The sequence below is a fragment of the Mesoplodon bidens genome (genome assembly GCF_964165515.1).
Source record: "Mesoplodon bidens genome assembly, chromosome: 4".
In the NCBI taxonomy this organism is placed as follows: domain Eukaryota; kingdom Metazoa; phylum Chordata; class Mammalia; order Artiodactyla; family Ziphiidae; genus Mesoplodon; species Mesoplodon bidens.
Genome location: NC_138160.1, coordinates 174,548,546 through 174,561,537, shown reverse-complemented (window position 1 = coordinate 174,561,537; position 12,992 = coordinate 174,548,546). Strand labels below are relative to the sequence as shown.

At 40.5% G+C, this 12,992-nt stretch overlaps 1 protein-coding gene across 3 annotated transcripts in view; it reads left to right on the top strand.

The window, feature by feature from the left end:
• Positions 1 to 12,992, top strand: part of MAPK9 (mitogen-activated protein kinase 9) — a 59,352-nt gene that overhangs the window by 31,277 nt on the left and 15,083 nt on the right. For all 3 annotated transcript variants that reach the window (XM_081231005.1, XM_081231006.1, XM_081231007.1), the window contains exons 4-5: positions 2,360 to 2,418; positions 5,036 to 5,174. In XM_081231005.1, coding sequence (XP_081087131.1) covers positions 2,360 to 2,418; positions 5,036 to 5,174 — 198 coding nt within the window. The remainder of the gene's footprint in view (positions 1 to 2,359; positions 2,419 to 5,035; positions 5,175 to 12,992) is intronic.

Below are 12,992 nucleotides of genomic sequence, written 5' to 3'. Positions count from 1 at the left end.
ATATTTTACTGACAGAATTTTTAATCAACATGGGGGATATTGAAGTCAGCGAGAGGCATCATTGTCCACAGACATTTAGGTCACTCAACACAGATGGGAATGTCAAATAACCTTGTAACCATTTGGTTTTCACTGTTTCCCTGTGTATAAAATGGCAACAGTATTGACCTGGCAAATTGAAAACTATCCAAATACTTTTTAGAAAAACGTTGTTCGATAAGTAGCTTTGACATATTCACATTTATTTAAATAAATGTTATTAGATGAGGTTATATTCAAGATAGTTGTACTTGGCATCTCTACAGAAATCAAAGCATTGTAAGTTTTAAGGAAAAACAGTATAGCTCTAGAAAATGAGGTACTCAGGCCCATTTTATGTTCTACTACTGATGCCTGAGCATTATTTTGAACATGATTTTGATAACCTTGCCATGTTATAAAATTATAAAATGTTAAGTCTGGCAGGGGCTTTGGAGATCCCCTCCCATGTGACCTCTTTTTGTTACGGGGTGGGGGGGATAAGTATTTAAAAGTACACTCAACTCTATATGGCTCCTTTTGTTGTAACATTTATGCTGGATTTTTCTGGTGTAGGGACATTAAACACAAAACTAAGATAGGTTCAGTCTTTTGAGTCTGTGGTTTGAGTTTGTTTTTAAATTCTCCAATGCATGCTTTATTTTACAGGTTTAAAAAAAAAGTAAAGTGTTTTTCTCAGGTTACAAAAAAATATGTTTATTATTTTTTTTAATTCAGACAGTATAAACAAGAAAGAAAAATCCTTGAATCCCACCACCCACAGGTCACTATCATTAACATTTTGGTGAGCGTTCTTATACATATATGTACACACATACATAAATAAGCTCAGTTATGTTATTATGCATCCTGCTTTTTCCCTAGTGGAATGTTGCTAGATCTCATATACATTAATGAACATAGATCTAAACCATTTTTTAAATGGCTACATAGTACAGATGCACAGTAATTCATTTAACCAATCACCTATTATCAGATTTTTAGATTGTTTCCAGTGTTTTGCTATTATAAGCGGTGCTGCAGTGAACATCCTTATACATTGCATCTTTGCACACTTGTCCAGGTGAATTCCTTGGCCAAGATTGCTGGGTCAAAGACTATGCACACTTTTAGTTTTAATAATATATACTGACAAATTAACCTCAAAGAAGACTGTCAGTTTTACACTTTTATTGAGTATCTGAGTATGTCTTTTATTTCAAAATACCCCAGAGCTACATACTGTTGATCTTTTGTTTTACCTTACCAAACTGATAGATGACAAATGATACCTTATTTTTATTTGTGAGGTTGATTTTCTTTCCATATCTCTATTAGCCATTTATTTTTATTCCTTGAGAGTTTGTTTTTCATGGCCTGTGTCCATTTTTCTCTAGAACTGTTGGTTTCTTTCTTATGCATTTATAGAAGATCTTTGTATATTAAAGCTGTCAACCCTCAGTTCTTTTCCATCTGACCTAATTTAGGTTGTTTTTGTCATACTGATTTTTGTTGTTGTTGTTGAACATAATCAGATCTCCTAGGTTTCCTGTCATGCTTAGAAAAGGCTTTTCTACACTAGAATTTTATAAATGTTTATTCATATTTTAATGTTTCATGGTTTCATGTTTTAGATTTAAATTTTTGTTCCATTTTGAGTTTATCTTGGTGTGAAGATTGAAGTATGAATCTAGTTTTTTTTCCCCTTGGCTAGCCAGCCACTCCAATCCTATATACTGAATAATTCATCTTTCCCTCAGTCATTTGAAATGATTGAGGACGTGTGTTTGATGCTCAAGCAGCAGAATTCATTGTTTAACCATTGGGGTGCCAGGACCAAGGCCTGTGGTGGGGTCAGTTCTTGAATCCTCCTTACGTAAAGGTAATGTAAATAGGTAATGCTATGAGGCATTTCATCTTTATCATACCAAAAATATAAGCTTAGCCTTCACATTTCAAAACTTTTTAGAAATTTGAATATTGTATTTAAGTTTTCAGAGTTAACATATTGCTTTATTTAGTGTTTTTCTACTTGTAATTGCTACTTTTTTATGTTCAGAGCTAGAAAGACATTATGTGTTAAAATTCTATAAGTTACTGGGGACACATAAAAGTGATTTGATTAAAAGTGCGTATTATTTCCAAGATGAGAATCCTAATCATTTAGCTTTTTTCAAATGTTGTGTAATAGAATGTTTTGGTAAAAGCAATAACAATAATAATAAATACAAAGCTCTGCTGTGATTTTTTTTTGTAGTTTTAATACACTTTAATGTTAAACTTAATTTTTATAATCAGGTAGAGTCATTTGACATGCTGAGATATAATTTTCTCTTTTCAGATAATTAGTTTGTTAAATGTGTTTACACCACAAAAAACTCTAGAAGAATTTCAAGATGTGTAAGTATAATTTTTATTCGGCAATACACTGCTCATCAAAGACTGAAAATTTAGAAAAGAAAGTAACTGCTTTTTTTACTTAGGAAATATAGGTGAGAACACATTTTTAAATGATATCCTAGCCACTTTCTCTGTGGAAGAGAAATATTAAGGAAAATGAATAATAATATTAAACTATTTGTGCCTAGATGGTTATCATTTCTACAATAGATAAAGGATGACTGAAAATAATTCTTCAGAGCAGACAGTGCCATTAATGCTGGTGATTTCCTTTACTGAAATATAAAATATAATATGTTTTTCTCTAGTCCCCTGAAAGCCAAATTGTAAGGTTTAGGTGTTTATAATTATTATTTGAAATGGGTAAGTCATTAAACCTAGAAAATCTGAAATAGAATTATCTTAGTAATGATGAAATGAGATATTAATTTATTATTGAGATATAATGCACAACTTTATCCTAAATTTATTCGTGTATTCATTCATTCAACAAATATTTGATTGCCAGGAATTCCCTGGCAGTCTGGTGGTTAGGACGCCATGCTTTCAGCCCGCAAGCTACTCGGTGAGGCCAAAACAAACAAACAAACAAACATTTGATTGCCAACTGTGTGCTAGGCACTCTTATTTTTTATTTTTTATTTTTTTTGCGGTACGCAGGCTTGTCACTGTTGTGGCCTCTCCCATTGCGGAGCACAGGCTCAGTGGCCATGGCTCACGGGCCCAGCCGCTCCGAGGCATGTGGGATCCTCCCGGACCGGGGCACAAACCCGTGTCCCCTGCATCGGCAGGTGGACTTTCAACCACTGCGCCACCAGGAAGCCCTAGGCACTCTCTTGAACTTGGCATACTTTAGTGACCAAAACAGCAAAAATCCCTTTCATTTTTTAAGAATTGCAGGTGGTCATATTTCTTCCTAGAGCTTTCAGGAAAGCCAGGGAAGATAGACAGTCAACATAACAAATAAGGAAATGATGTCATTCATTAGGATGTGTGGCAAATGTTGTAGAAGAAATGGAGCTGGGTAAGGGGGATCAGAAGTGCTGGGCGTTAGGAGTCAGGTTGCAACTTTAAGTAGGGTAGTTAGGGAAGGACCTCACTGGTTTGGTGACATTTGAAGAAAGCCTCCAAGGAAGTGAGGAGGTTAGTCCTAGAGATATTTGGAGGAAGGCAGTATCAAGATAGAAGGAACAGGCAGTGTAAAGGAGCAGAAGGGGAGTGTGCCTGGTGTGTTCTAAGAACAGCAAGAGCCAGTGTGGCTGGATCAGAGGAAGCAGAGGAAAGTTGAAGAGGTGGGCTCAAAGAAGTGACAGGGCCAGACACTGCTGGGCCTCTAGGCCATTGTAAGGATTTTCCTTCACAAGTCAGTAAGACTTTCAGCAGGAAGAGTGAGCTTATCTGACTTATGTTTTAAAAGAATAACTTTGGTTTCTGAGTTGAGAACCCACTGTTAGGGGTAGGACACAGAAGACCAGTCAGGAGGCTATTGCAGCATTTCAGGTGAGAGATTATGATGGCTGCATTTAGACCAGAGGGGTGATAGTGATGGTAAAGGCAAGAGATAGGATGCTGACGCTGGTTTGAAGGTAGAACCCCAGTGTTTGCTCCTAGAGAGGATGTGTGGTATGAGAGAAAGAGGAGCTGAGAACAACACTTGGATTTTTGGCCTGAGCACCAGAAGGATAAAAGTGCTCTCAGCTGAGATGTGGAAGGCTACAGGAAGAACAGATTGCGAGGTAGGGTAGAATCAGGAACTCAGTTTTAGTTCAAGATGTCTATTGAACATCCAAGTGGAACTGTGAAATAGGCAGTTAGATAAATGAGCCTGGAGTTCAGCGGGGGGTCTGGGTTGAAGGTATTAATTTGGTAGTTGTCAGTCTATAGATGGTATTTAAAGTCTTGAGACCAGAGACCACCAAGATTGTAAGTACAGTTAGAGAAAAGAAGACCAAGGACCGAGTGCTGGCACTTGAACAGTAAGAAGCTGGAGATAGGAAAAGGGCACACAGGATTGTAGGACTGGCCACTGGATTTAGCAACACGGAAGGCCGACATGGAGGCTTGAGGACAGTTTCAGCAAAGTGGTGGGGGCAAAAGCCTGATTAAAGTGGGATTAAGGAAAAATGGGGGAAAAAATTGGAGAGGGTAAGTATAGACACCTCTTTGGGGAGTTTTTGCTTGCATAGGGAACAAAAATATAGGATGGTAGCTGGTGGGGGAAGTAAGGTCAAAAGTTTTCTTAAGATGAGAGCAATAACAGCATGGTTTCTATATTGGTAACAATGATCCAATAGCAAAAATGTTTAAATATAGGAGAATTTGAATGTTTGAGATTCTATTTACTATGATATAAAAATTGTTTTATATTTAACTTGAAAGACATTTTGTTGTTGTTTTTATTTTTATTTTTTGAAAACTTTTACAAACTTTCATTATACATTTGCTTCTTTTCAAGATACCTTATAAATGTTTAGGGAAAACAAGTTATCTTTTTACTTTAGCCAGTGCAGTGACTAGGCGGTAAGTTATTACTATTTCATAAAAATTCTAGTTTAATAACCATAAAGGAATTTTGGATAATTTTCATGTGTACACGGCTGATCATTTATTTCCTCAGGTATTTGGTTATGGAATTAATGGATGCTAACTTATGTCAGGTTATTCATATGGAGTTGGACCACGAAAGAATGTCCTACCTTCTTTACCAGATGCTCTGTGGTATTAAACATCTACATTCAGCTGGTATAATTCATAGAGTAAGTAGTGATACTATATTGTTTTGTTTTGTTTTGTAATCACAATCATTTCGTTGTCATAATCTCCAGTTACAAAAGAACGTAATATTTTTTTTAAATTTGTCAATGTTGAAAATCCAAATAAACTATGGGATCATGTTACTCTTCCAAATATAGTTGAGATTAGAAGACATTTGTGGAATGCCTGGTTTGCCTGGGTGCATGTGAGCCACCCTGGATTCAGGCATGAGCCAGCTGTTCAGACTAGTACTGCAGAAAAATACTTCTTTTTTTTTTTAAGTTTTTATTTGAAAGTAACTTAAAACTTTGAGAAAAATTGCAAGAATAGGGCAAAGAACTTTACTCTATACCCAGATTTACCTGGTGTTAATAGTTTTTCCATATTTGAAATCCCATTTTTAGTGAGCAAGGAATTTGGATTTGGGGTGGGGGAAAGTTAGAGGCCAAGTAGTATATGATACAGTTGCTTGAGAAGTCTTACGTGAATTATGGCCCAAGTGTTCATTGCTTACATCGTAAAATTCTACCACTCCAGCATCCCAGCCATACTGGTGGGAGCTTTTGGAAAGGCTCCAGGCAGACCTCTAGACTAGGCCAAGGCTGGAATTTGAATGATGGTGTTGCCTGTCAGGGGATACATATTTAAAAACCAGAGAGATATTCTCTAAGCTGGTTTTATGAGTTTTTGTTATTTTCTTCACTTGTACCGCTGTGTGAACAGATTATGATAGAGTTGTGTTTTTTTGTTTGGTTTTTTGTTTTTTGGGTTTTTTTTAGCAACTATAATGTTGAGTGAGACTAGAGGCAGAGATAGTTTTATTGAAAACATTCTTAGCATTCCTTAAATTATTACTATACTAATTTTGTTGACAGACTGTCTTTCAATATTATGTTTCAACAACAAGAAGTTGTATTTTCTCTGAACTGAAATCTGGGGGGGGAAGAAGATGGACAAAAACAATGAAGCCTTTTCATACAAAAAAGAATAGAGAGATTTTTGATGGTGTAGTAGTAATAATTCTTTTGGATCTGTTGGGTGCCAGGAAAGGCTGTTTCCATCACAGCCACTGAACAGAGGCCTAACACAGTAGCAGAGCCTACCAATCCAGAGAGGGCCAAACTCTTACCCCTTGTGAGCATGAGGCCTGAGGCCTGAGTGAGGTCTGCAGCCTGAGGCCAGTCCTGGCCCTCCCAGTGCCTGTTGGGGGCCTGGCACAAAGATTCCTGACCAGTCTTCAGTCATTTAAAATACAGCCTTTGCTGCCGCCAAGTGTTCAGTTTAAATTATATAAATACTGTTGACGAATTTGCTTTAAAAATAGTAACACTAGTCTTTTTAATTAAAAATAAAGATTCCCCAGCATAACATTCTGTTTCTCTTCATAAAATAGTCACAGACCTTTATATAAATTAAGGCACTCTTAATTTCTCTTAAATACATTTTGTATTAAAGTCTTAACTGAGAATAAGTTCCCAGATTATTAGGCTTCATTATGTTAGGCCTTATTAATTTTGTAAAAGGAAACAGGTTGCCTTGCTTGTATCTCCCCTCTTGGGCCCAGACATACATGGGGAAGCAATATCCTCCCGTTTTAGGGGGCCTTGTAAGAGCTGCAGCATGCATGTGCCTGTGTTAGGTGATGTCCCGTCCCTGTGGTTTAGGCCCGTGCCTGCAGACTAGGAGGTCCAAGGAAGTTTTGGTTTGCCCAGCATGATTCCGCCAACCACCTCTCCATCCCATTTACCTCCCCACTGGATCTCCCTCCCCTTATCTTATGCCCTCCTGTTCACACATTTGTGGGTCTGCCAGACTTTGTGTCTGCTGTAAAAGTACCATGCGGTCATTGTGGGAAAGGTAGATAAGGCACCTGTTTGCACACCCACCACCCCTCCAGGTCCCAAGAGGTGATGAACCGCAGTTATCCCTTTAAGCCTGTTAACAGTTTTCTGTGAACTTTTCCTGTCCTTTTTTCTGTATACTATACCATAGGCATAAATACACACATTCGGTTTCACTTACTAAGATGGTTTCGTTCTAAACATAAAATTTAATTACTTGAAAAATAAAACACCTGTAATCCCACCAATTTTTACCTTGTATAATTCAAAAACTTGAATGGAAGTCCCCAGCCCTCCATTGTCACCTGGAGGAGGCCAGTGATAGCAGTTGGGTGTGTTTCCTTCCTAACTTTACACTGACACGTTTTCTTACTGATGCTAATACTAGCATATCTGTCTATACTTACGTCCTTTTTAACTTAACATTTTTCAAAAACAGGATCATCTTGTACATATATTGTTCTGCAACTTGCTGAATAAGTTGGTCGATCTGTTTTGTATTTTTATCAAGGATCAAATAATTTTACAAATACTTACTAAAAAAGAGCCCCCACCTCCTCCCTCTTATTCCTCTCTCCCCAGAACAAATTCTTTCAGTTCTTTTAGCTGTTATTTTGGTGTTTATCTCCATATCTTGAAATAATATGATGAGATCTCTATTTGTTGATCTTTCTTCAGTTTGGGACATAAGGTACTGATTTAGCTCTTTTTCACCAATCGTGCCCCTCACCTGCCACCTTTCCTGTCCCCCTGTCCTCCCAGTATAGTTACAATGTAATTGGTTTGGATCAGTGTCCATAGTGTGTTTTACGTCATCGTGACCCTATAAACGCTTTTCACAGCTAAGCCTATATTTACACCATGATTATATTTCTTTTCCTTTCAACTTTTTGTCCCTAGAGTTAACAACACTTGTCTTTTATCTGTTAGAGTTTTGGTCTTTTTTGTTTGTTTTAAGGAGGGAGCAGTTTTCCACGTCCTTATTGCTAATTAAACCCTAAGGTTTCTACCAGGTATCTAAGTCTTCTCTCACTGCATCCAAACGTCTTAGCTGTTCCATCACTTTGATTGTCTCCTGGCGCCTCAGCCCTGCTCGCATCTGGACTGGCTGCCCCCGTACCTGATGCAGAGACCTTATCCTGGACCGCGCTCCAGCATTTTCCTGGGGATTTCCTTCACCTGTCTCTGGAGTTGGAGCCCGCTTCCTGATCCCCATCTCTCCTTTGTTTTGGTGGGACACATCCTCCAATAGCTTCCCCAGAAGTGGTGCATGGGAAGTAAAGTTTTTGAGGCCTCAGATAGCTGAAACTCTTTATTCTGCCCTCTAACATGATTAATAATTCGGTTGGATATAAAATTCTTAGTTACAAATCAGTTCCCCTCTAAGGTGTAAATACAGTACCCTGTTGTAGTGTAGTGTTGTATGGCTTTTGAACTTCCTAATGCCATTCTTGTTACTGATCCTTTGCAAGTGCCCTGGTTTGGGTTTTGTTCTATCTCTGGAAACATTTTTTAAAGTTTCTTTATTTCTTATATTCTGAAATGTTAGGATGATATGCCTTGATATGGAAATTTTTTTCGTTAATTGTGGTGGGCACTTGGTGGGCACTTCAGTCTGGAAGAACATGCCATAGAGTTCTGGAAAACTTTTTATTATTTCTTTCAGAATGCCTTCTTTACTGTGTTCTTTATTCTATATTTCTCTGAAGTACCAGTTAGTTGGAGTTCTTTTTTATCTTTAAAAGTTCCTTTTTATAGCATTTAGTTCTTTTTCTTATTGGAGTATGGCTAATTTACAATATTGTGTTAGTTTCAGGTGTACAGCATAGTGATTCAGTATTTTTTCAGATTACATTCCATTGCAGGTTATTACCAGATAATGGGTGTAATTCCCTGTGCTATACAGTATTTCCCTGCTGCTTACCTACTTTATATATGGTAGTTTTGTATCTATTACTCCCATACCCCTAATTTGTATCTGTTAATTTGTATCTGTTAATCCCATACCCCTCTTCCCTCTCCCTTTTGTTAACCACAAATTTGTTTTCTACATCTGTGAGTCTATTTCTGTTTTGTATATATATTAATTTGTATCAGTTTTTAGATTCCAAGTGATATCATATAGTATTTGTCTTTCTCTGACTTATTTCACTAAGCATAATATTCTCTAGGTCCATTCATGTTGCTGCAAATGGCAGTATTTCATTCCTTTTTTTATGGCTGAGTAATTCCATATACACACACACACACCACATCTTATTCAGTCGTCTGTTGATAGGCGCTTGAGTCTTATTCAGTCGTCTGTTGATAGGCGCTTGAGTTGCTTCCATGTCTTGGCTATTGTAAATAGCATTTTGTTCTTCTTGTATGGAGACACTATCATCTCTACAAGGCTAAAATTTCTTTGAAGTTTGTTTTCTGGGTTTTTCTTGTTTGTTTTTAGGCACGCTGTGTGGCATGCGGAATCTTAGTTCCCCGACCAGGGATCGAACCCATGCCCCCTGCATTGGGAGTCTTAACTACTGGTCTGCCAGGGAAGTCCCTTTGAAGTTTTCTTATTGCTGCCTGCAGTGTTTTTCTTTCCCCTGAGGTTTTGTTTTGTTTTGTTTTGTTTGTTTTAGTGCATTTGGTCTCTCGCTGTCACATGTGAGGTTTTCCTCAAATGTCTGGTGACCTTTTGTCACTGGTCCTATTTAAGACTGAAGGATTAGAAGGCCTGGGTTGGGATTGTTGAATGAGGGGTTTTTCTCTAGAGCAACACATAGCCACAGGTGTCTCTGTTTGCAGGTCTTTTCTCTGGACATCATTTAGTTTCTCTAGAAAAGGCTCCGGTCTCTTGACTGAGGGAGAGCAGTCTGGCTGCTGGTATGAAAGGCTGTGTGGGGTGGGGCTGAGGTTCTCATGTGGCAAAATGCAGACCTTCACTACAGCACCCTGTCTTCAGGCTGGACCCCTCACCCATGCCCTTCCTCTGCCTCATACCAGCAGATCTGTTGGTATTGTGCTTGAGGCCTGAGTCTGGAAACTTGGTTTCAGTTTTTCTAGATAATAGGCCAGTAGGAGTGAAGGAGGAACCAACACCTCTGTGTGGGTCTGGGAGGCCTACCTTTACCTTTCTGTGAACCTTCCCCCACCCCGGATCCCTCAGTGTCCTGCTCCCTGCCCCATCCTGCCTTCCACAGTACTTGTCGTTCAATTCCTAAGCCCTTCCCAGGAGTTATGGTCCACATTATTTCACTGTGGGCCACTCACTGAGGTTGGAATTTACTCCACTCAGCCAAGTCATTTATTCCTCTCTGCTGCCTTCCCTCCCCATAGAGCATGTGGGGTTTTTCATTGAAGGCATTAGTGTAGCATGATGACATTGGACATGCAAGAGATGCATGGGGAGAAGGCCTGTGAGGAAGAACAGAGGGAGTGAGTCAGAGGAGGTGGAGAAGCTGACAGGGGTCAGCCCAGTCTGACCCCTTGGAGTAGAGAGGGCATGAAGGAGGGTTGGGCTGCCCGTCAGAGGAATCTGGTGTCTCATAAGAATGGACCTCCTTCCCCATGCAGTCATTAGCCAAGAGCCACTGTGGGTTGTGTGGCCTTGTCATAAGCAGAGGGGAGGGTCGGGGTACCTCAGTGGGGTGTCTGTTCGTTGCACTCCCACAGCAGAGAGCCAGATACGCATTTTCATGGCTACCACCATCCACCCTTGCCCCCCTCAGCTCTGCTTCTCCACACAGGTCAGGAGCAGCCCCCTCAGTCTCCCCGTGGGCCTCCCTTCCTGAGGGGAAGGGACCAACTATAGCCCCTTTCACTACAGTTGACCTCGGAGCCACAACAGGTACTCATTCTCTCCATTCTCCGTTATTCATACCCTCAGCCATCCCCTTGGCAGGTCTCTGTGCCTTACCTGAGTGTGACCCAGACCTTCATTCCTGAGGTGTCTAAGTCTGGTGGCTCACAATGGGCCACTGGGTCCATGGACCCACCCAACAGTCATCTCCCCAGTCCCTGAGTGTGTGATTGGAACTGACACAGTTGGCAGTTGGTACTCTTAGCAGAGTGACCCCTACATTGGTTCTCTGGTCTGTGAGGTAAGAGTTATGATGGGGAAGGCCAAGTGGAAACCTGAAACTGCCCCCCTCAAGATAGTACGTCAAAAACATTATTGAACTCTGGGAGGTGGGGGAGAATGGAGGAGATTAATACTGCCATTAAAACCTAAAGAATGCGAGGATGGTGGTCCCTCATAGCTCAGTTTAATTCACTAGTCCAGCCCTTGAAGAAACTAGATGGATGCTAGAGAATGTAGACCATCGAGCCTTAGCTGATCAGTAGTCCTGATTGCAGCTGCTTGTGCTGGACATGGTGTCATTGCTAGAGCAGATTAATAAAGCCTCAGGTGTGGCATGTAGCCTTTGACTGGGCAGGTGCATTCTTCTACTGATTAGAAAAGACGATCAGAAACCATTCACACTCGTGAGGTGAACAGCAATATTCTTTCACAGTTTTGCCCTAGGCCTGTGTCATAATATAGCTGGAAGAGATCTGGACCAGTCTCCATTTATTACCTGGCCTCCACAACTCACCCCCTACCACCAGCTAGAGGAGGCATGATGTTGCTTTGAGTCTTTGACTTTCAGTATCCACTTAGAACTTGTGTCTAATTCTTCTCCAAATGTCTGCTGTTCCCAGGTACCGTCACCTGAGTAAGGGGTCATAGGTACCTGTGGGGAAATCAAGGCAGTGGACGCTTGTTACAATGTGCAGGGTTCTCCCTCTTAGGACACCTCCAGTCAGTGGTTTCTAGACCGAGAACTGACCAGGAGTAGCAACGGCCTCAACCTTCCACTCCTCTGCTCTTGCCCCTTTTTGGTTGCAGATATTTCGTGCACCCTTATTGGCTGCCCCAGCGATACCATCCCCGCACTCTGGGTCAATTCCCCAAATTTAGGTGTTATTTTTATTGTAATGTGTGTTTCTTGTTTTCCTTGTTGGGGATGGTTTTCAAGATTTGACGGGGCAGAACTGTCTTTACTCTGCCATCTTCAAACTACAAGTCCAGTTCGTTTGTGGACAGCTGCTTCTGGTTGTGTGTGGAGACTGATGGGAGAGCGGCTGTGCATGTGGGGAGCCCTCAGGCGCCCTGAGACCTCTTTAAGCACCTTCCCATGGGCAAGCATTGGGAGGCAGGGCTGCCTCTCCCAGCCCAGTCCTGCCAAGACAACAATCCACACCTTTTGACAGCTTGGTTTGCATTTTATTATCATAGTTTTCCAGCAGATGGCAGTAAAGTGCATTGTTCCAACAAAATCGGTGCAAGAGGACAATCTTCTGACAGGTGGAGGTGGCTGGAATGGGCATGTTTTCTAATCACGCAGCAGTTCATCAGACTGGCTGGTGGCACTACTCTAATCATCCTTGTTCATGTGGCGCTGTGTTAGTTCAGGGCCAGGTTGGATTTCAGGGACTGCTGGTGGTAAAGTATAGACATCTCAAATTTTTTAAAAAATCAGTCTCCTAAAAAGAAAGCACCTATTGACGTCCCCACCAACAGTGTAAGGAAGGGTCTGTTTCTGCTTCTTCCTCCAGCACTGGGTATTGCCATCTTTTCCTCATTGCCAGAAGAGAGACTAAAACTTGTTCCTTGTCATTTGGGTTTTTAATTTTCATGAAGTTGAGCATTATTTTATGTGTTAGTAATTTGTATTCTAAAATGCCTGTTCTTGCCATATTCTTTGGTTTTAAAAAAGGAACCTAGAAACAGATTGGTTTGTTTTACCTTAGCTGCATTACTGCCTTCTCACAGGAAGGGATCACTGGTTTGAGCGTGGGGCTGATTCTTCGCTCGCTTTCCTTTGTGCAGAATAGCAGCTGTGGGTGAGTTGGCAGTGTTCCCCACAGCACATCTCCACATCGGGACATGCACAGCAGAAGTGCTCTGGGGCCAGCCAGGGACCAGTGCATCTGCATGGGCTTGGTGGGAATTTT